This window comes from Mesoplodon densirostris, chromosome 1 (assembly GCF_025265405.1).
Source record: "Mesoplodon densirostris isolate mMesDen1 chromosome 1, mMesDen1 primary haplotype, whole genome shotgun sequence".
In the NCBI taxonomy this organism is placed as follows: Eukaryota; Metazoa; Chordata; class Mammalia; order Artiodactyla; family Ziphiidae; genus Mesoplodon; species Mesoplodon densirostris.
This window is the reverse complement of record NC_082661.1, coordinates 170,256,126-170,279,098: the sequence shown is the minus strand read 5'-3', so window position 1 is coordinate 170,279,098 and position 22,973 is coordinate 170,256,126. Positions and strand designations below refer to the sequence as shown.

At 49.7% G+C, this 22,973-nt stretch overlaps 1 protein-coding gene and 1 long non-coding RNA gene across 5 annotated transcripts in view; one reads left to right on the top strand and one right to left on the bottom strand.

The window, feature by feature from the left end:
- Positions 1-1,833: 1,833 nt before the first annotated feature.
- On the top strand, positions 1,834-22,865 carry PRXL2A (peroxiredoxin like 2A). 4 transcript variants are annotated; one of them, XM_060111425.1, is made up of 6 exons: positions 1,834-1,966; positions 12,605-12,767; positions 15,106-15,197; positions 18,321-18,461; positions 19,069-19,233; positions 22,087-22,865. In XM_060111425.1, the coding sequence occupies exons 2-6, from the start codon at positions 12,623-12,625 to the stop codon at positions 22,198-22,200; spliced, it is 657 nt and encodes a 218-aa protein (XP_059967408.1). In that variant the 5' UTR covers positions 1,834-1,966; positions 12,605-12,622; the 3' UTR covers positions 22,201-22,865. The 4 variants fall into 4 exon arrangements, with proteins under 4 accessions (XP_059967408.1, XP_059967391.1, XP_059967402.1 ...); XM_060111408.1 differs by having other exon boundaries at positions 1,883-1,966; positions 12,588-12,767; XM_060111419.1 differs by having other exon boundaries at positions 1,928-2,017.
- LOC132497890 (uncharacterized) overlaps positions 13,227-22,973 on the bottom strand; it is a 41,543-nt gene continuing 31,796 nt past the window's right edge. The window contains exons 4-5 of the long non-coding RNA XR_009533639.1: positions 17,503-17,596; positions 13,227-16,229 (exon numbers count right to left, since the gene is read on the bottom strand). This is a non-coding gene — a long non-coding RNA (uncharacterized LOC132497890). The remainder of the gene's footprint in view (positions 16,230-17,502; positions 17,597-22,973) is intronic.

The following is a 22,973-nucleotide window of genomic DNA, read 5'->3' as shown; positions in this document are numbered from 1 at the left end:
TTACCCAAACTGCCTCCTGTTAGCAAAGTTTTCTGCCTGCTCCAGGGGATTTATGAAGGACAGAACAGTTTCCCTGCCCCTGCTGAGAGGGTACCACATCTAAGTTGTCACAAAGCTCGTAGTCGACCTTAATTTCTACCCCCTTAAATCAAAATCTAGGTTATTTCATGGTCTTTACAACACCAGAACCACTTTTCTCTTTCAAACTTTGTAGACTGGTGTTTTTGTTTTTAATCCCCGAGTTTGTAAATTTTCCTGTGCCTACTTTTTCTTCTGGTCTGTTGACTGCTTTTTAATGAGTTCAGCCTGTGCCTTCTTGGACAAATTGGGAGTGTGAAGAGTGTGTTAATTAGCTATCAGATCTAGCCTGGCTTTTGAAGTCCAGAGCTTTGGCATGCTACAAAAGTATAAATATAATCATGGCTTTTTGTATTTGGTAATTATACCACAGCTGAAGCCTCAGGGAGCCTTCCACCCCAGGATTCTGCTACCGGTGATCCCTGAATGGTTCTGTCATTAATGGTCAGTCTCCGGGGACCCATACTCAAGGGAAATGGCTTCCTGTTTTGTTCTAAGTGGCCCTTTTCCCCTGCAACCTTTCTCCTTGTTGACCAAGTATCCTATTTCAGGATGAATAGAATAAGCCTTTTCCCCCTCCCCTTCACTGGGTAAGAAGGTATTAAGCAGGAGTGAGAAAGGCCCTCTGGGGGTAAATTGTCTTCTTATGACTACACCCACATTGTACCAAATTATACCAAATAGTTTCAGGCCTTCAAATCAAATACCTACTCCCGCAAGAAGGCTGCATGATCACTCAAACTGATTCCTCTCACCTCCAATTTAGAAACAGCCTCTCTTTCACAGCACTTCCCCTGTATACTTCCGTGCTGGCCTTGGGCCAGGCTCTGGGTTCCCAGAGATGGAACAAAGGAAATCACAGTCTGGTGAAGGAGAGATCTCTTAAATGGCCCATAAACTTACAAGGAGCTTGGAGTCCGGGTGCGAGGTCGGGAAGGTGACAGGGAACCCTTTGGACTTTGTACACCAGTAGGCGGTGCCAGGTGAACTCAGGGGCCAAACTGCAGGCAGACAGCTACATCTGACCAGTGGGTGTGGCAGCCCTGCTTTGCTATTTCATTGCACACTGCCCTGTGACTGATCAGTTGTCCCAGTGTTACTTTAAGTGTTGTATTGTGAATCAGGTCTTCCTGTCTCCGAAAAGGTGTTCTCTCAACTGCCTACTTTTATAAAACAATGTGGACACTTAACATATGAGGAATAAATGAATGAGTGGAAGAACCATGTGGGTTAAACTAGACCCTGACCTCAGAATCTGTGAAGTCACCCAACATCCCAGTAGCCAGTGCTCCAGGCCTCCACTCACCACGCTCTGTCCAATGGCCAGCATTTTGGGGCGAAAGAGGATGTGGGATGGGGGTCAGAGGCTGGCAATTCTGAATTTGTTTCTAAAGTGTGTCGGTCCTAAAGATTCCCCCTCCCTATGCCAAAAAACCTTGAAAAAATAACTGCTCAAAAACTCGCTGAAAGGGTACTGTCCTCGGCTACAGGACTTCCAGATCCCAGCAGGGCAGTCGAGAGCCTCCTTTTGCTCCCGAAGGCGCCCCTGACAATGAATCAGGAGTCTAGGGTCACCACTCGTGAAGGACTGAAAGCAGCTGGAGCTGTGAGAACCAGGGACCGCATGCGAACGGGTCTTGAGAGCCGCATAGGGTTGGACGCGCGCTCCGAGCTGGCGACAGCGCCACAGCCGGGCTGGCACTGAGCCACGGGGTGGGGGGAGGGGGGGCTGGGCGGGTCACGTGGGAGTGGCGCGCGGGGAGACGCAGGCGCGAACCTGCGCAGGCGCTGGGGCCACCCCTGGGACCCCTGGGGCCGGGGAGTGTTCCATCCGCCAGCCACCGGGCATCGGGCGCGAGAGGAGGCGGGCGGCAGGCGAGCACGAGCGGTAAGTGCGGCGCGCAGGGCTCTGCGGGGCACGTGACGTCCGCGAAGGCAGGTGAGGAAACTGAGGCAGGGAGGGGCGAACGAGGCAGGTCGGCGCGCGCGGGTTGGCCGGATGCGGGGCTGGTTAGGTGAGCCCCACGGTCGGCTTCGGAGCCCGCGGGAAGCTGCTTCAGAGCCGGCAGGGCGCGGCCACACCTGCGGGTCTCGAGGCGGCCCCCACCTCCCTCGGAGGACGACGCCCCTCCCGCCCCTGAGCCCCGCGCTCCGCGGAAAAACCCAGCGTTTGCGGTCAGAAAACCCCGGGCTGGGACCCTGCGCTGATCTGACCGGCCGAGAAACCCCCCTCTTCCCCGCCCCCAGGCTTTGAGAGAGGCTGATGGCACCGGCTTGCCTGGATTGTTAGGACAAAGAACTGAGAAAGGGGCTTTGTCCTGGCGCGTCTGTTCTGCGGGGCCGAGCCCGGGATGGGCCGGCGGGGTTGCCTGTGGGTGGCCGGCCGACCAGCTGGCGATGGGCGATGTGCGGGTGGAGGCCAAGAGCCTGGTCGTCTTGGGCTCTGTGCCTGCTTAGGGTCCTGTGTTTTATGGCGCCGCGATTTCTCGCTTTTTTCATCATCTCAGAGGCACCTGTTTTGCCTCCCTTACCCAAGGGTTACAACCCCTGGCAACTTCTTTTGAAAAGAGCTCAGCCGTATGTTTTAAAACACTGTGCTTAAGTCTGGGAGTGAAAAGTCAAGGCACTGATGATCGGACAGTCTCTCCTCGAGGTTGTTGCAGGGATCGGAGCTGAAGCAGTTGGAGAAGATGTTTAAGGCCCAGCCTGGCCAGGGCCGTGGGGAGGCAGCACCCCCCGGGGGCCAGAAGCGTGCTTGGGGTCCAGTCCCAGCTGACTCTGGGCCTCTTTTCCTTACCACACGAGGCTCTTTCCACAACCCAATTTTCTAGCCCTCAGTTTAGGTTTTTTTTTTAATGTATTTTCCTTTGAACTTGTCAGATGGTTAAAAACAGAAAATAATTACTTGGGATTTCTTTAGCAAAGCATTGTCCGGGAGCCAGCCTGTATAGTCTCCGATGCTTCTGCTCCAGCCCAGTCTTGGAGAACAGAAACCCTGTCTCCTTGGAACATATCCGGTCATCAGAAACCCTCCATCTCATGTACAAACATTTTAGGGGCAATCATTGACTAATCTAGAAATGAGTAAGAATTACACCTCACATTATGTCACTCTTTGTAAGGTAGCTTACAAAGCACCACGTATACATTTAATCCTTTGATTCTTACAACTCTGTGGAAGATTACATTTTGTAATTTGGGAATCATTCCTGTTTTACTGATACAAAAACAGTGCCTTGTCCAGGTTCTTACAGCTTGTAGGAATTTGAATTAGGTTTGAGCTATTCTTGGTGTGGCCATTCCTGTTTTGCTGTTCTTTATAAGGACATGCCATTTATTTGACATCTTATGCGTTGTTCCTGAGGGGTATGAAGACATTTCTTATTTTATCTGCTTCTGTCACTTAAATGGTGCTTGGAAAGTTTGGTGAGGACTGGAATTCTGAGGCTCAAAGCCCCAGGATCTATTAGTATCCCAGAAATAAGGCAGCTCTCCTGCCAGCTGGGTACTTGCCTTTTTGTGAAATGTTGAGCAGAGACACTCCAAAGCTCCTTCTGCTGATGCATGTGTGGCAAGAACTGTCTGGAGACACTGTGCGGGAACCAGCCCACCCCTGAGCTCAGTGGCCTCTGACACAGGGAGATTACAACTGGGCAGGGCCGTTTGCCTTCTCTGGTGCTGGCAGTCTGCAAAAGGGCAGCATGGAGTATGCATTGTGGAGTGGCAGTTAGACCACAGGGGCCTGAGAAAAGCCAGGGTTCCCTCCAGATCCAGAACTTCCGCCCAGGAAGCAGGCCTGCAGTGACACAGCTGAAGAAGTTGTTCAGTGTTTTGTGTCTGTTCTGCTTCAAATCTCCTGCCCTCATAGGAGAATGAGTGAATCTGAGCTCTGCAAAGAAGAAAAAGATAATGCTGCCTTACAGTTTGTTCCTCATTGCTCTTATATAGTCTTCCCAACAACCCTTCAAAGTGCCCTGGGTTTTTTTTTTTTTTGCGGTACACGGGCCTCTCACTGTTGTGGCCTCTCCCGTTGCGGAGCACAGGCTCCGGACGCGCAGGCTCAGCGGCCATGGCTCACGGGCCCAGCCGCTCCGCGGCATGTGGGATCCTCCCGGACCGGGGCACGAACCCGTGTCCCCTGCATCGGCAGGCGGACTCTCAACCACCGTGCCAACAGGGAAGCCCCAAAGCGCCTTTTAAGAAGAAGACACTGAGGTTCAGAGGGACGTGGTGACCTCTTATAATCAAAGAGTGAGAACCCAGGATTTTTGTCCTGAATCCGTTTCTTTTGTGGTATCTCCCTTGCCTTCCACCCACACTCATATAACTGAGCCCAGACAGGAGGCTGTGCAAGCAAGGGGCAGAATAGCCAGGTATTTTGCGTGGGCTCTATAGCCTCAGGGTAGCTGATCAGAGGAAGAGACCTCTTCCAGCCCTCATATTCCTCACACTGGCAGTGACTCAATGTTTCTCAGTCCTCTTGTTCTGCATTCAGCATCTGATCAGAACTTTCTGAATCTGGCATTTAAGAGCTAAGCAGTCACCCCAAGGAGCAAAGTAGGAAGTCAGAGACCGAGGCAAGTAGGTGAGAGCTCCTTGCAACTGGCTAGTTCCGTGGTGCTTGACAACAAGGGTGGGTGGGAGTGTATGTCCTACTGCTCGTGGGGCCCTGGGTGCCCGTGTCACCAGGCTGCTAAATTGCCATTTTCAAGGCTGTCTATCCAGAATTGACAGGACCTTGTTACTGTGGGGAGGAGAGGTATGGAGTGGCTTCTCAGCTGAGAATGGGCAACGTGACCCTTAAGAAAACATTTGGCTTTGAATTATAAACTGCTCACAAAGTACTGGGCTTGGGAAAGATTAGTTCTCTCTCTAGCCACCCGATTTCCCAGGCTCTGTCCGGGAGCAGTTTTGCTTTCAGCCTTCTTCAGGCCAGTGAGCAGACTTGAAGACCTGCAGGCCCTCTTCCTGGGCTCTGATCCCACACTGTTTCAGCCTATGCAGGAGTGTCCAATGCAGGATAGATGGCTATGGACTAGGAGTTGGGAGACCTGAGTCCCGGAACAGCCACTAACCAGTCCTCCCTGCAAGTGACCTGGGACTAGCTGGTCCCATCTCTGGGCCTTAGTTTTTTCTTTTGCTCGGTGAAGGAGGGGCTGAACTAGAGCTCTGAAGGAACAGAGGAGAGCAAAGAAAAGAAGATGAAGCATCCTTTCCAGCCTCGTTCACTGAGGGCTTGAGACAAGGAAGCCCATGTACACTCCTAGTTTCTTTTGTCTCCCTCAGGACCCCTTTCTTCCTTCTGCCCTGTGTCTGCCTCCAGCCAGCTCATTCTGACGAGGGAGGATTCCCTGGCTCGGGCTTGGCTGGGCAGGTGTACCCTTAACGTTTGGAATATGATGTTGTCTCTGCTTGTTTCAGGCATGAATTAACCCACCCAGTGCTGATACTTTGTTTTAGTAAGACTTTATCAGTTCCTGCCCAGAGGCAGCTCTTTGAACAGGTAGAATGAGGCCTGGGGAAGCAGAGGGTGAGACTGTACACACCCAGCAGGAGGGCAGTAGTGGCAGGTGTCCCCGTGGCTTTCTGGACGTCAGAACCCTGGAGTTGCAATCACGCAGTACTTCAGAGTCTTTGGATGTCAGAACTGAGATGAACTTGGAGATTTTCTAGTTCCCTCCTCTGTACAGATGAGGAGACCCAGGCCCAGAGTGTCTTCATAGCTTGTGTCAGATCACCCTGCCGATGAGCAGTGGAGGTAGGACCCACCTAAGGTCACCTAAGCCCCAGGCTTGAGTGTTTCTTTAAGGCCAAACCAGCTGCAAATTAGTTCCAGCTCTGCCTCACTGTGGAGTTTAAAGAGTAAAATTCAGATCATTTCATTCAGAGATTTAATGCCTACTAGTCGCCAAGATTTGTGTTAAATGCTGAATTTGCAGGAATGAATAAGACAACAGCCCCTGCCCTCAGATTGCTCCACCATACTGTGTAGACAGACATGTAAATAACTAAATTCACTAAGTCCATCTGCTTGTGCACTGTGCAAAGGTGTGTGTGTGTTTGCACATACATGCCTGCTATCTAACCAGAGGTGAGGGAGCAGTCTGTTGTCGGGGCTTTCAGGAAAGGCCCCGGAGAGAAAGTGTTACATGTGCTTGGGTCTTTCCCTAGTTGGCATGGGCGGGGAGGGCATTCTGGGTAACGGAAACAACACGAGCCACAGTGCAGAGGCCTAACAAAACCTGTTATAGTCCTTACACACTGGGTGATCTGATGAGGGTGCTGAAGTGGCCAGGGGGTAAGGCCGGAATGGTGGCCTGAAGCTGAGTTGTCAAGGGCCCTGGCAGCGTGCTGAGAGGTTTGTAGCTAGTGAGGGTCTGAAAGCAAGGGAAGGACGTGATCAGGCCGGGGAGTGTGACAATCGCTCTGGCTACAGCACGGAGAATAAGCTGAAGGGGACCTGGCTGGAGCCAGCCAAGCTCAGTTCTGTAGTTACTGAGATAGGCCAGGTACAGAGTAACAGGGGCTTTGCCATGGACAGCAGCAGTAAGGCTGAGAAGAGGATGGGTAGCGAACCCATGTCATAGGATGGTCAGAACTTCCTGACTGATTTCATGTGGACAATGAGGGAGAACAAAGAGTAAAATGCAACTCGCGGTTTCTGGCTTGAGCAGTTGGCTCCATGCTTGTGTCATTCACTGAGCTAGGGAAAAAGAACTCCGGAAGAGAAACTGACTCAGCTTTGGTTATGATGCAACAGAGATAACCTGTAGAACCCCGGAGTGGAAACTTTTGAGTCCGGAGCAGCACTTGGAACCTGGAAGTCACTACCAAGGTGGTGGGTGAAGTGCTGGCTGTAGGTGAGGTCACTGAGGCAGGGAGTGTGGGTTGAGAGGCGTCTTGAAGTGGCAGGAAAAGAAGGGAAGGCAGAGGGAGGTAGAGAATAGACAGCAGGTAAGGGGCCCCAGTGGTGTGGGGTGGAGGACAGGGCAAGGGAGCAGGCTGCACAAGTGTTACCAAGTCTAAACTCATACTGCTCGCTACACGACATGCCAGTAAATCGGGAGAGGAGGTGCTGGGGCAAGGAATAGCGACTTTATTTGGAAAGCCAGCAGACCGAGAAGATGATGGACTCATGTCCCAAAGAACCATCTTACCCGAGTTAGAATTCAGGCTGCTTTTATACTGAAAGGGCAGGCGGGTGGCTGGTGGTTGCATACTTCTTGGTGCAGGAATCCTTTGTCCTTGCAGCTGTCCATGTAGGTCTGGTCACAGTGTTCCTATAAACCTCCAACAAGACAATTGTTATTTTTAGTTCTGCTACTTTTTAAAGGTCAAGGCCTCAAGAATGGGCTATCATGTATATTTCAGGCTCTAGGAAACATCCTTTTACAAAGGTGCAGAGCCAGCATGACTAAGCACAGGCTGCAGAGCACAAGGGTTAGAGCTAAAGGAATAGATCCACTATGGAGTCAGCCTTGTTTGTTACACAAGCGGCCAGGGAGAAAGGGACATCTTCCTTTGATTTCAGTTAGTGTGACCCCTGGGCTGCATTAAGGGCCACATTAAGGGCTTTGCTTCATTAGCCTGCCCAGGAAAGCAGAAAGGGAGTCTGTTGGCGCTTGATAAATGTTATAATCTGCGTGACTGCAAATGACTCAACATTTGCTCAGCGTTTTGAAGGGCTAGGGGGTCTTGGCAGCTGTCCATATTGATGTTTTCTGGAGATTGACCGTCAGCAGCTGAAGGAGCCCCAGGGTTTCTGGGTGGTCTGGTCCTGCCAATGGAGTGAGCTTAGGGCCATAGGCGGGACTCCAGAGCCCCACCTCCAGCCCTCCCCTGCTGCCTGCTCCCCGTGGGTCAGCAGAAGCCAGGGTGTGCGCACTGCGGATGGTGAGTGCCTGGTGCCCGAGGTTGCGGATGAGGGACCGTGTGTGGGGGAGGGGAGGTGCCTTGTGAAGCTCTGGGCAGCGGGGGGAAGAAACACTCTGGAAATTGAAATGGGGGTGGGGCGGGGTAGAGTTGTGATGAGGAACCGAGAATGTGCAGGCTCCAAAGTGAGCTGTTTTTGATAGAATCCCACGATGTCACTGGGTGCTTTAGAAGCTTTGCCATTCACCCCATCCAATGCCCTCATTTTGGAGTTGAGGAAAATGAGGCTGAGGGGAGGGATCAAGCCAGCTGGGCCTAGGGAGCCCAGCCGGGTCTCCTGCCCCGAGACGCTTATCCCAGACCAGCGCTGCCACTCTGAGCCGCCCCAGCTGTTGCTGGTCTGTGGTCTTATCACGCTTCACGTTCTTCTGTGGGAGACGCCAGATCAGATACGTGCCACAGTGGGGAACCGAATACTATGGCTGTGTCAGGTGGTGGTTGGCTCTTCTGTAAACAGCCTTGCTATTATCTTTCAGAGAAACTGACCCTTTCCTTAACAGAAGGGGATAGAGAGGGGAGGAAAGAGAAGGGACATCTGTCACACGGTACATTTCCTTTAGAGTAAACATGGTTTGACTGTATGTGATGATTGAAAAAAAAATAGGTTGATCATTTAAAATTCTCTTTAAGACAAAAGGGATCATGCCCCTTGACCTCCAGAAACCCACCAGTGAATGTGTGGGGAGGCCTGTGTAGTAGAAAGACTACAGGCTTTGGGGTCCTAGTGATCTGGGTCCAGGATGCAGCACTGGCTGTCCTGCTGGCTCTGTGACACTGGAAAAGGTACTGAACTTCTCTGAACTTCAGTGTTGTCAGCTGCATAACAGGATACTGTCTGCATCATACGACTGTGTGAAATTAAGGCACGCATTTCGGGTGGCGCTAAGTAAGTGCTCGTTTACCGGCCTCCCTATCTCTCAGTTAGTAGCCTTAGAGGCCCATGTGAAAATGCATTGTTCCGTGTAGATATTAAGCTTCCTGCTACTTCCAGTCCTTTTTTGTGGGTGGGAATAGCTGTGATGCAGGATCTAGAGCCAGCGAGTTGCATGGCACATGCTCCAAAGACATGTTGGGATGGGAATTGCCTTGCAGCTCAGGGGGGCTTGGCTGAGAGGCCGGATCTATACACTCTCTAGGTGTTTCTGGAAGTCAGTTTTCACTGCTTCCCACTGGCAGAAGAGGCAGCTGCTAGAGGCCCGCTGGGAGTATATGTTCATGGAGAGGCCAGCCTCTCACCTCTGGTGCTGATAATGCTCTCACATCTTAGTGCTGTGGGGCCTGAGGTCCCGGGCCAAGCTCCCCAAAGGCGTGACTCTGTGCGTATGCTTTCCAGATCACAGCTGGAGGCGGGGGTGGGGTGCTAAACAATGCTCCTGGGGCTTGTGAAGCCCACATCTTGTGTTCCCGCTTGTGAACTTGAGGTAGGGTGTCAGGCGCCTTTGGGACGTTCACCCCAGCCAGTCCGCTGTTTCCCAGGCTTATTGAGCCCAAGCCTGGCCTAGCTGCTCCATCCTGCTCTCTGAATCCTATGCCCGCTCCAAAGCCATTTCCTTCTGGGTGCTTCTACGGCTGCCCAGACCAGACGTAACTGATTCTCACCCCTGCACTGCCTTAGCCCCGTGTTCATACCTTTCCACTTGAATTTCTGTTATCTGTGTACTAGGCCTGTATCTCCTTGAGGACTGTTTATCATTTAGTTTTATGTCATCCCAAACTGCCATTTATTAAACAGGTCAGTGCTGAATAAATGTTTGGAAATAAATGTTGAGTCTGTTTGAGTCTGATTCCCTTGTGCTTGCGAGCAAACAGGCTCGATGACTGTTGATGGGCAGTGGGGAGCCGGAGCCTGTTTGCCTTCAAAAACAGCCAGTGGTGTGTTAGAAGGGTGTGGAGCTGACTGGAAGGGTCCCTGGACTTCCTGCAACGCTCTGGTGTGTCCCAGGAATTGAAGTGAGTCCTTTTGGAGGGTAGGTGTAAGCTGGCCTTTGGGAACTGGTGCAGAAATGTTAGCAAATCTGTGATCAGAGACCGTGTCATGTGGGCCTTAATCATATACACATGTCAGCAGTCCAGGGAGGTTGTGGAAGTGCGTCAAGGTACAGAAATTGTTCCAGGCTCTGGGGAATCTCCTGTTTACAGCAGGCAGGTGAGAGCTGTGGTTTTCCTCCTAATTGTTCTGTGAACTATAATGCAGTAATGTGTAACTTTGACACATAAAAGAACTGGAAGCTGGCCTGTGGAATGTTCTTTCCTGCTTCGCCCAAGCGCTTCGGTCCTCCATAAGTCATCATTTTCATCACTCAGTCCTACTGAATTCATTTCAGCACACATTTATGGAGAGCCCACTGTGGACCACAAACAGGCCCTGTGCTGGGCACGGGGGAGTTCAGAGATGAACTGAGGAAGAGTCAAAAGAGAGAAAACTTGAAAACAGGTCCAAATCAGAAGGATCGTGGTGTGATTTGGACACAGGTGGGGGTGAATAATCCCCTCTTGGGGGACGGGGGTAGGCAGAGCATCCAAGAAGACCCCTGGAAGAGGTGTCTGAGTCACGCAGAATAGAGCGAATGAGGAAGGACACTCCGGGCAGAGGCGTGGAGTTGTGCCTCACACAGTGAGCTGAGGGAACAGAAGCTGGCCCTTGAGGAAGGCCCAGCTCTCCAAGGCCAGCCTGCCCTCATGGTTGTACTTTGTTCTGTGGCTTATGGCCAACCAACCACAAAACCTGAATTCTTTGTTCCAAGACAATGCTTCTGAAATTTTTATGTGCCTGTGAATTGCCTTCCGTGTCTGATGAAAATGCAGGTTATGATTTTTTAGTTTTGAGTTAAGGCTGGAAATTCTGCAGTTCTCCACGACGCCAATGCTGCCAGCGCACGAGAGCACATCTTGAGGTTATAAGAAACTCTTCTCTCCCAGCTCACCCCGCCTCCCAACACACACAGAGTCCCCTTCTTTTTCCTCTCCCCTAGTGTACAGATGCCAAATTCCTCTTTCTTAAAGGCTATTTTCATTTGGTCATTCCCAGTACACACTCCACATCCCCTGTCTGAAAGTTCCCTTTTATTTCTGAACTCAAGTCTGAACTTCCCGGGCTGGCCTAAACACTAGTCTGGCCTACCCTTTTCTTCCCAAAGTTATCACCACCAAGTTACTCCCAACCCTACCTCATGGCAGTGGATCCCTCACAGCCCCCTCCCTTGGCAGTGACATGTGGATTTCTGGGCCTTTGCTTAATCCTTTGGAGAGGTCCTCTCCTGAGTCAAGTCCTGCAGGGGAGAATTAAGCCTTTGGTTAGGTGGGATGAGGTCAGGTGGGCCACACACATACACATAGACACACACCTCAGGTCGGTACCCAGTGATCCGAGCACATAGAGTTGTGCAGGTACTCGGGGAGGAAGCCTCCGGTGTAAGTCAGATCCTAGGATGGCGAGAGGGTCAGATGGAAAGATAGGTATTGTAAGTGGTTGTCAAGAAAAGAAGGCTGGGTGGGGTACTTGCTGTGGTTACAGGGGTGGGCTGCTTCCAGGAGCTCCCACTCAGAAGCACAAGGCTTCCCAACTAGAGGAAGCCTTGGCGAGGCCCCCAAGCATGAGCTGGGGAGGAGGCCGGATGCTATAGGACCTGCCTGGGCCTCCATTTCAACTACAGAGCCCCCTGCCCAATGCAGACTGTCTGTTGCCCAGTCCTCTGAAGCAGACACCCCAGCACCGTGCTCTTTCTTACATGTTGCCTTCTCTCTCAGTCTCTCTACCTGTTCACTGGACAGACGTCTGTATAATTCTGTTCACAGGGGAAAAATGTCAGACTAATAGTGGCCATCTCTGTTAAACTGTATAATTTAATAGGTGGTGGATGTGGAGAGGATATTTGCTTTCTTGTCAACTGTGATTTTATGTATTGCTTCCTTTTTGGTGTTTTGTTTTCACCGTGAGCCTGTTTTATTTTTATAATGAGTAGAAAATAAAGGTATTCTCAGTTGGAGAAATGTACTGAGATTGCCTGCCTACTTCGAGTGAGGCCGTGCTGGGCACTGTCTGGGGGCTGGATGAATAGGACCTGGTCTCTGTGTCTGAGGGATTCACAGCGAGGAGGAAGGGTAGGGTTACAACAGGGTGATTGGTCTCTAAGTGATCTAATCACACAGAGAGGCTTCTGCCTCCCCAGGGAGGTGGGAGCTGCCACTCCTGGACTGTGAAGGAAGAGAGCAGACATTGATGAGGAGGGCAGTGACACAGCCTGGAGGAGCGCCACCTAGCTGGGAGGCCACAGCCTTGTGCAAGGGAGAGGGAGCAGCAAGAGAGGCTGTCGCCTCTGTCGTGGCTGCTGACCCACTAGTGAGCTCCCTGGGGCAGGACCCTCCACGTGTCTGTCGTATTCCCAGGCTCCTGTAGCGGCAGGTGGGCAGGGGCTCGGTTAGCAGCCCTTGTCCAGTCCCATCTCTGACACTGCTGCTTCTCCTTCCTTTGCCTCTGGCCCCCTGATTGGCTGCCCAGCCAGAGCCTTGTCCGGGAGATCAGATTCCGGCTGTCCTGTGGGAGCAGTAACGTCTTCTTCCTTTCTCTCAATCCCCAGAAATGTCTTTCCTCCAGGATCCAAGTTTCTTCACCATGGGAATGTGGTCCATTGGTGCGGGGGCTATAGGGGCTGCTGCCTTGGCACTGCTCCTGGCCAACACAGACGTATTTCTGCCCAAGCCCCAGAAAGCCACGCTGGAGTATCTGGAGGATATAGACCTGAAAACACTGGAGAAGGGTAAGCAGTGACCCCGCTGGTGTCAGTACTTTTCCAAGATGCTGGGATGCAGGCTTGCTTAGTTGTTTTCTCTCTGAAGTAGTTCTTTTTTTTTTTTTTAATTGAAAAGGCAATATAACATTAGGAAAAATTTAGTAACACTTTAAGAATTACTGATAATTCCATTACCCTAACACAATAATCTTTTTTATTTTCACACATATTTTTCCAGCTGTACACATAATAATATGTAGTTATGATCTTGGTGTACTTGTACATCGATCTTTTACATTTTAGCCTTTTCTTTTCTTTTTTTTAAGAGATGAAATCTATTTCTTTTTTTTTTAAACACCTTTATTGGAGTATAGCTGCTTTACAATGGTGTGTTAGTTTCTGCTGTTATAACAAAGTGAATCAGCTATATGTACACATATATCCCCATATCCCCTCCCTCCCACCCTCCCTATCCCACCCCTCCAGGTGGTCACAAAGCACCGAGCTGATCTCCCTGTGCTATGTGGCTGCTTCCCACTAGCTATCTGTTTTACGTTTGGTAGTGTATATATGTCCATGCCACTCTCTCACTTTGTCCCAGCTTACCCTTACCCCTCCCCGTGTCCTTAACCATTCTCTACGTCTGCATCTTTATTCCTGTCCTGCTGCTAGGTTTTTCAGAACCTTTTTTTTTTTTTAGATTCCATATATATGTGTTAGCACGCGGTATTTGTTTTTCTCTTTCTGACTTGCTTCACTCTGTATGACAGACTGTGGGTCCATCTACCTCACTACAAATAACTCAGTTTCGTTTCTTTTTATGGCTGAGTATTAGTTTTTTCTTACCAAAAGCATTTTTCATTTTGTCATGTTGTCTCTCTAAATATAATGATAATCGTTCGTAATATTTAGTAATATTGTACCACTGTTTACTCAACCAACCCTTCCAGAGTGTGTTATGAGGAATTCCAGGCTCCTGGATCTTCACAAACAGGAGCTCCTGAGTCCAATAAATTTGAGAAACCCTATGTCCAATTGCATGTTCCTGGTTCTCAGCACAGGGGTTTGCTTACTGAAATGAGGGGCCTGGATCGTTACTGGTACAGGCATGGGCAGCCTCGCCTGTGGTGCAGCTACAGCACCCGGGGAAGCACAGCGCCGCACCTTTAGAATGGACCTGCCTGTGTGCCTTTTCCTGGGGAGCCCCCTGGTGTCCCTGCTGGATGGCTGAGAGCCGCACGTGGTGACTCTGCTGCCTCTCCGTGCTCTCGGCGTTGGATCTGAAGCCCAGGGGATTTGGGTCATGCCGATAGTGTGGGTGCAGTGGGCATGAGTTTGGTGCAATTTGGGGCTCACTGACTGGGAGGTCTCCAGGTTGGCCCCTCAAAGGGAGGCCATCGCGTCTGTTCAGTAAGTGAGGAAGCTTGTCAAGGGAAGGCAGGAAATGTGACTGCAGATTTATGATGTAGGTCACCTCAGTAAGGGACTAAGAAGCCCTGCACAGGGAGTCCTATTTAGCTGTGTTCGACCCAGAGTTTCCCAGTGTCATTTGATTTCAACCCCCTCCCACCTTCTTTTTTTCCTATATAACATCCCACAGGGACATGGATTCCTCTGAGAAATGCTAAAATAATAAGGGATAGTACTTATTGAGCCCTCACTAACTCTGTATTACCTGGAGAGCACTTTTATATCCATCTTTTAATACTCCCTGTGGCCTAAAGTGGAGCTGCTAGGCATCTGCATTTACAAACGGGGAAATGGAGGTTCAGGGAGGAGATATAGCCTGCCCCGGGTCACACCTGGGTGCGGACTCAGTGTGACTGGAGCCGGGCTTGAGCTACACTACTCTGCTACCCAAAGAATTTCCTTGTTGGACATCTTCTGCCCTCTCCTATGGATAACGTTGCAGTTAACATATTTAGGTTAAATTTTTTTTTTGTTTTTAATTTCTTTTGACCTAATTTCTTCGAATACTTTTTTAAGAGTTGGGGTTTTCTTGGCCAAAGTGCAAGATTTCGTTCAGGTTTTGGCCATGTATCTGCCCTAAAGGATTGTTACAAGGTCCATTGAGACCAGCAAAGGAATATGCTATTTTTCCAGAAATGTTCCAGTTTGGGATGTTCAAGTTTGCAACTAGATTTTTATGGGGGAGGGGCCTTCTGGTGATATAGTAGGACCCTTACACTGGATTCATTTTCCTTGGAAAGATGAATATTCCCTATCCGTGTTTCCTGTTTGCTTTTTCCCACATGTGAAATACTTTTGCACGTCCTCTGTTTGGCCTGGTGCTGTTTATGAGGAGCTTAGAGGTTGGGGCCCGGCTGAGAGGAAGTGATACTGAATTCCCTTTTCTTCTCCTCAGAACCAATGACTTTTAAAGCAAAGACGCTCTGGGAGAATAATGGAGCTGTGATTATGGCTGTGCGGAGGCCAGGCTGTTTCCTCTGTCGAGAGGTGAGTGCATTTGAGGATCTGTTCGGAGGAAGGGATCCTAGCAAGTGGGGACCGGGGCATTTCCAGCCAGGACCAACAGTGGCCCATTATGTTATTTACTCTAGGTTTGTTTTGTTTTTTTGCCTAATTCTCTGTTTCTGTTCATTTAACAGCTCACCATATCCTAGGATTAGCAACATATTTGACTTTCCTTTGGCATTCCAAGGCCTTTCACTCTTGTAGTATCTGTGTCCTGGACCAGGTCCAATTGCATGTTCCTGGTTCTCAGCACAGGGGTTTGCTTACTGAACTGAGGGGCCTGGATCGTTACTGGTACAGGCATGGGCAGCCTCACCGGTGGTGCAGCTACAGCACCCGGGGAAGCACAGCGCCGCACCTTTAGAATGGACCTGCCTGTGTGCCTCTTCCTGGGGAGCCCCCGGTGTCCCTGCTGGACGGCTGAGAGCCGCACGTGGTGACTCTGCTGCCTCTCCGTGCTCTCGGCGTTGGGTCTGAAGCCCAGGGGATTTGGGTCATGCCGATAGTGTGGGTGCAGTGGGCATGAGTTTGGTGCAATTTGGGGCTCACTGACTGGGAGGTCTCCAGGTTGGCCCCTCAAAGGGAGGCCATCGCGTCTGTTCAGTAAGTGAGGAAGCTTGTCAAGGGAAGGCAGGGTCCAGCCTTGTCACTTTACACATAGGTAAACTGAGGATAAGAGTGGTTTGTTGACCTATCCATGGTCATACAGTCAGTGATAGAAGACCCAGGTTCTGAGGTTCACGGCTTGGCTTGGGGGAGAACTGGGAACGACAGTACTCCAGCTCTTGAGAAAACTTTGCTTTTCAGGTCATGGCCTTGGTCCTGTCCGAGTTGCCATCCTCCTTCCCCTGGTTGTTCTCTCTCATCCTGAGGCATTTCCTTTCAGCCTTGCAGAGCTCTCCCCTGCTTGTGTGGTTGGGCTGGCTGAGAATCTGCCTACATTACATGGTGCACTATCGTACTATACATTCAGGGCACTTTCCGCCGGTACCTCGTTGGTTCCCCACTGCATCCCTGGAAAATACAACTTGTTGTTATTCTCATTTTACAGAGGAGGAAATTGAGGTACAGAGGTAGTGACAATGTCATACTGCTGTAGGGGGTGTATTAATTTCCTATTGCTGCTGTAACACATGATCACATACTCAGTGGCTTTAAATAAGACAGATTCATTTTCTTACAGTTCTAATGGTCAGAATTCTGAAATGGGTCTCACTGAGCTAAAATAAAGGTATCAGCAGGGCTGTAATGCTTCTGGAGGCTCCAGGGGATAAATAGTTTCTGTGTCTTTTCCAGCTTCTAGAGGCCATCTGCATTCCTTAGCTCATGCCCCCTTCCTCCATTCTTAAAGCCAGCAATAGCTGGCCAAGTCTTTCTTACATTGTGTCACTATGACACTGACTCTTCTGCTTTCCTCTCCCACGTTTAAGGACCTTAGTGATTCCACACTGGGACCACCCAGATAAAACAGGATAATCTCCTTTAAGATCACCTGATTAGCAATCTAAATTTCATCTGCTGCCTTAATTCCTCCTTCCCATGTAACAAAACATATTCACGGGTTCCTGGGATTAGGATGTGGACATCCATCCTTAGAAGGTATTATTCTGCCTACCACAGGAGGTGACATTTAAACTCAGGGCTTTGGAGTCCAATCTCTGATGCCTCCAGATACCAACATGGAAGCCTGTTATGACTTGATTTCTCAAGGCCAGCTAAACCCCAAGGTTCCAGGAGCAACTGCTCTAATTACAACCTGTTTATCTGGGCTCTGGTCTGTACCCTGGTAGAGCATTTTATGGAAAACTTATGTTTCTAAAAGGATGGTTGGATGGCAGGCAAAGTTATTTTGAGGGGGGGAGGCATGTGACTCAGTTTCCACTTCACACTTTTTCTGAGTAAAGCCCAGGGAAAGTGAGTAAAACCTTTACTCTCACACACAGGTGGTCTCTGACCACATCAGACCTATAGTCCTCTCTGCTCTTGGGCAGTTTGCCACTCACTGAACCTCTTGACAAATGCATTGTAATGAATTCTGCTTCATTAGCTATCCTTTTGTTGTTGTTGTTCTAGAAAATAAATGAAAAATTAAATGCAGTTGCCACCATATAGCAATGTATTGGAGGCAAGTAGGCTGCTTCTGATAGGATTTCCTGCTGTTCCTTTCATTCTGACACCAAATGTGAAAAAGGAGTTTGTTCTTAACATCGAAGCTCTACCCTGATGTGTGAGTTTCATCTTTTCATCTAGCCCACAGTTCCTGAGAATCAGGGACGTCCATACTTACCAGCTCAGCTGCAGTCTCCCCATTGTCCACCTTCACCTGGAATCTTTCCTCCTGCTACCTAGTACGTTCTGCATATCCAGCCATGTGCTAGGCACTGAGGGATACAAGAAATGGAAGGCAGTTTCTGACTCTGAGACACATTGGGGAACTTAAGGGACAAAGCTCAACTTAGTGGAACCCAGTGGACTCAGTACAGAAAAAGTCGCCAAGCAGGAAAGATTAGATATACACAGAGAATCAGGCCTTTACTCCAGGCTGCGCTAGCCAGCGAGAACTTTTTAGAACAGGGATCCTTTTCTAGAGGGTAGGATTCGAGCTGGAGAAAGAAGGAAGGTTATTGCAATGAGAGGGGGCCAGCTGAGCAGGGGTGTGGCAGCAGCTATTCACATGGCCTACATGGAGATCGACTGCTAGGCCCTTGTGCTAGTTTGTTCTAGTGCAGTGGAGGGGCTGGGAGATTAGGAGAGAAGCACTGTGGCTAGGAGTGGAGGACTGAGTTTGGGTGCAAGCTCTTAGTCATCGGATGCTCCCCAGGCCATGGTTAGGACACCCGTAACAGGAGCCTAGCCTCTTCTTCCCTCCATGGACAGGACAGGAGCCTGGGCTGAGGAGGGGACCTGACACTCTATCCTGAGGCCTCGTGCCCAGCTGGGACAGTCTTTTGCTGGTCTACACAGGCCTTAATTGTTCTTGGCATTTTGTTGCCTTTGTTCTTCTGCATTCGGTGCCAGCCATGCTCTGGGCCTGTACGAAAGAGGGTGTTGGTTGGCTGCAGAGCCCCGAGAGTTCATGCCCCTGACCTTTCCTGTCTTCTGCAGGAGGCTGCAGACCTGTCCTCCCTGAAGCCCAAGTTGGACGAGCTGGGCATCCCCCTCTACGCAGTAGTAAAGGAGCAGGTCAAGACTGAAGTGAAGGACTTCCAGCCTTATTTCAAAGGAGAAATCTTCTTGGATGAAAAGGTACACGTGCTGTGAGCCTGTCGGACACAGACCGCTGGGGATTGCACTCGTGCGTGGAGAGTTCGGTGGCCCAAAGCACATCTGGACAGGAGTTGGAGTCAGCCTCCCTTTCAGCTGCCCCCAACCCTCTGAGCAGAACATGAGTGAAAAAAACTTAAGAGCTGTTCTTCAGTTATTACTTGAGCCCTTCCTGACTTGTGACCCGGGAATGGGAGCCTTGAAAATAGCTGAAAGCTCCACCGGTTTCCCCCGCACTGCAGGGGGTTGCTCAGCACAAGCCCCTGTCCCTTAATTCATTGCAGCCATAGTTCTTTCCCCTCTACTAACCTCTGCAGAATGTAGGACTGTTATCACTCTGTCAGGCCCAAGAACCCTGTACGTCCATAGCAATAGATTAGAGTCAGGGTGGCAGGCCGCAGGGTTCTGTTTAGCTTGGGCAGTTGAGAGCGCTCCTGGGTGGCAGCTGTGTGTGTCGGGTGGTGGAGGACAGGAACCAGCAGCCTTTGGGTCTTTGTCTGAAAACAGATGCCCTGCTGGGAACTTTCCTCCCTGGGGAAGGCAGGCATATGGGCTACTCATATGGGGTCTGTCTTCCTCACACCTACAGAAGAAGTTCTATGGTCCGGAAAGGCGGAAGATGATGTTCATGGGATTTGTCCGTCTGGGTGTCTGGTACAACTTCTTCCGGGCCCGGAGTGGAGGCTTTTCTGGAAACCTGGAAGGCGAGGGCTTCATCCTTGGGGGAGTTTTTGTGGTGGGACCAGGAAAGCAGGTAAATTGCTAGTGTGTTTACTCGTGGGTCTGTGAGCATGAGACCCCGATGTGTCGGGTGGGAGGGTGGCTTTCCCTACTCGGAGTCTCCCAGCCTTCCTTCCAGAAAGCCAGGGAGCACAAGGAAGGGGAAGGGAGGGAAATGATCGTTTATTGCACGCCTGCTCTCTCGGCACCTCACACATGACCCCCTCCCTCGTCACAGTAACATCACGACAGAGTCTGAGTCTTGCAGGTAAATAACTTGTGAGGGGGCGAGTGAGGACGGCTCCTCAGTGGCACTTCAGGAGCCTGGACCCGGGTCTCCTGATGTCAAGTTCTGTTTTCTACACTAGAACAAAAGCAGGGTCTTTATTCTGTGAAGAATTTACTCCCTTGCAGTGCTCCCTGTCATCGAGGATGGTCAGTAGAGAAAAGTGAAGAGAGAAGAGAAGGAATGGAAAGAGACCTCGTTGGGGGAGCAGCAGGGAGCTGCAGGGGGTGGTTCTTTCCCTGCGGGGGTCCTGGTGGCCTGGCTGTCTCTGGAGGGGCGGCAGGCTTCTCTGCACACTCTATTTCAGGCCCTGGCTGCGGGGATCCAGAGTCAGCACGGGGGCTTAAGGGAAGGTGTGGAGAGATGAGGTCTCTGTGGGCTCAGGAGGTGGATGGGTGGATGCTCCACGTCAGGCTCAGGGCAGTGCCAGCAGAGGCCGGGTGGGCACAGAGAAAGGACAGGGTACAGTGAGTGCAGGCTCAAGGGCCTGGCAGGAAGACCCAGTGGTCTGATTTCTAGGCCCGTCTCACCAACTTTGGACATGACATTAACACTTGAGCTTGTCTGTAAAAAGACAGGGTTGGAATTCCCTGGCGGTCCAGTGGTTAGGACTCGATGCTTCCACTGCAGGGGGAACGGGTTCGATCCCTGGTCAGGGAACTAAGATCCCAAAAGCCGCATGGTGCAGCCAAAAAAAAAGAAGACAGGGTTGGTCCGCATGGTGGAACTCACCACTAACATTGATAACTGCATACTTTCCCCGGTTGGGGAGGAAAGCTAGTGGGACTAGAAAGCCTTCAATTTTAAGCCATATTTCGAATCTCTTCCTTTTAAACCTTGGTATCTGCAGTTGTTTGTCTGTGTGAGAATCTAGCATGAATTGGTGTCTGATATAAACCTGTTTGCTAACGTTCTGGTAATGTATCAAAATGTCTTAGTGATAACGGCTGCCAGTGAGTGCCTGCCTTGTGCCAGGTGCTCATATACATGATCTCGTGTCTTCTCTGCAACCAATCTGGGATGGTCGGTATTCTTATTCCCATCTACATGTAAGGAAATGGGCCTATGAAATAACTCAGCCAAAGATATGCGGCTAGTATGTGGTGCAAAGGAAATGAAACTCGAGAACTCTGATCTGTCCTGCTCCAGAGACCCTGCCCTTCCCTTGCCCATAGCCCCTCTTTGGAGGTGGTTCCCAAAGACCCCTTCCAGGTACCCTTGCACTTGGGCAGGCCACTTCCTCAGGATCCCTCAGCCTCTTTCCACTCCGGGCCCCTGGGATTCCTTCCCCTTCCTAGCTCTGCCTTTCCACAGCCCCCAGGGAAGGGCTTGGCTCACCTGCCAGCCTCCTCTTGCCTGGCAGTGACTCACCTGGTGCTCACAGGCTGCCCAAGCCTGGCTGGCTCGCTCCTGGGGTGTTGTTTGACTTTGTTGGTGCTCCCCAGAGCTCCTGCCTTCCTCCTTCCTGGTGGAAGGCTGACCAGGCTGGCCTGGCCTCAGGGCTTACCTCCGTGTAACTCTGCTCTTGAGAGCAGAGTTTTTGCAGTCCCACTGTGCCAGGTGCCACTCAGTAGGGATTTACTTTGTAATAATAATCTTTAAAGCATACTTAACTTTAAAGAAGCAGTGTGTTTTCAACACAGGAAATTTGAAAACGCAGAAGGTGGGGAGAGCCATTCTATAAGCTCAGCTACCAGGGACAACCTCTTAGGACAGAGCTGAGCTGACAGGCCTTTTGTTTTTTTTTTTAGAAAACGGTACCTTACTAAACTAGATGTTCTTTTTTCATTTAACAGCGTGTCATGAACATTTCCCCATGTCATCATATCAGTGTTTTTAACGTCTGCAAACTGCGCTAATGAGCGAGTAAATATACTTTCCTGATCTGCTTCCTTGTAGTCACCACAGTGTGGTGGCACTTTTTTTTTTAAAAGTCTTTATAAATAATGGTACAAAGAACATGTTTATAGGTGTTTATTTTTTAAATTCAATTTGAGTTTAATTTGTCACCTATCAAAGAACCCTTTAACAAGGATTCCTTGATGCTGATCTCAAACACATTTTATCTTTTTTACAACTTCTGGGGTATTTTGGGGTGTAGTATGTCTTAGTGCATTTTGCTTCATGGTATCAGAAGTGAGTGGCCTCCAGTTTCGTAGGAAAACTAACGATAGCGTCTCCCTTTTCAGGTGTTCACTTAGTGCCTGTCAAGGTCTGACCTCTGAGCTCTACTTCCACAACTCCAGGCTTTTCTGTGCAAGCTCATTCTGTTCTTTCTGCCTGGAATGTTCTTTTACGTGCATCTCTACCTGTAGACATGCTTTATCACCTGTGAAGCCTTCTTGGATCGCCCTGTTATATTAATCACTCCTGACTCCTGCTCCCAAAGTGCTGCTCGTACAGTCCAAATATTGCGAGGGAGCCTCCCCTGACCTACCTTCCCCAAACGACTGAACTCTTCAAGGGCAGAGCCGGGACCGATTCGGATCTCTGTTCCTTGCTGCCCAGGCAAGGGCCTTGATGGACAGCTGGCGCTCAGTGTCTGTCTCATGAATGAATGACTCAGAGTGAGGACTGATGTACCCTCTTGTTTCCTTTCAGGGCATTCTTCTGGAGCACCGAGAAAAAGAATTTGGAGACAAAGTAAACCTAACTTCTGTTCTGGAAGCTGCTAGGAAGATCAAACCACAGACTTCAGCCTCAGAGAAAAAATGATGGTGTGAAACTGCCCAGCTCAGGGATAACTAGGGCTCTCACCTGTGTTCATGGGATGTGTTGTGTTTCCACTGCTGCCCCTCAGGAGTTAGAAACCCATTTATGCCATATTCTCCGTATAGACAATTAACATATTTTAATATTGTACTCTGTTTAGGCCTAATAAGGCAAAATAACCCCCAAACAAGACTGATAAAAATCTAATTAATGAGGCTTATTTCAGCTAAAACCTGGAAAATCTGAGGCTTAAAGTTGACTGCTACACCTCATTACAAACATATATGGTGTTTGAGTGCTGTTATTTGAAATGATTTTCATTTTCCTGTCTTTAAAAATCTAAGAAAAGTTGGTGATTGACTTGAAGATTAACGGTATAAGGTTCTGGCTTGTGTTTTCAATGAATGATTCATGTTAGTGATTCATTCATGTTAGTGATTTTGCTGTCTTTCCTAGAGGAATGACTTGGCATTTAAAATTGGTAGCTGCTTTCCTATTGATGGTTTTCTAGCCTAATTTGGTGACCGAGGAGGAAAAAGGACAGAGAAGATGAAATGTAACTTAGTTCATTGGTTTGTTATGATTTATTATATTATGTTAAAGTAATGCTCGTATAAAAGAACTGATGTGCTTTGGATGGCTTGATAAAGGTAAACTATAAAGTGAAATCTATTTTTTCATTGTCTTCCATTCTAATCTTGGAGATTTGATTTTCTAGAAGAAATGATCAATAAAATTAGGCTCTAATAAAATTAGGCATCAGAAATTGCCCACAT

Bases quoted from the DNA above. Each gene is read 5' to 3' on its own strand.
- PRXL2A (XM_060111408.1), top strand. From the start codon at position 12,590: ATGTCTTTCCTCCAGGATCCAAGTTTCTTCACCATGGGAATGTGGTCC. The intron at 15,198-18,320 runs GTGAGTGCATTT...TGTCTTCTGCAG, and splicing joins GCTGTTTCCTCTGTCGAGAG to GAGGCTGCAGACCTGTCCTC. The intron at 19,234-22,086 runs GTAAATTGCTAG...GTTTCCTTTCAG, and splicing joins TGGTGGGACCAGGAAAGCAG to GGCATTCTTCTGGAGCACCG.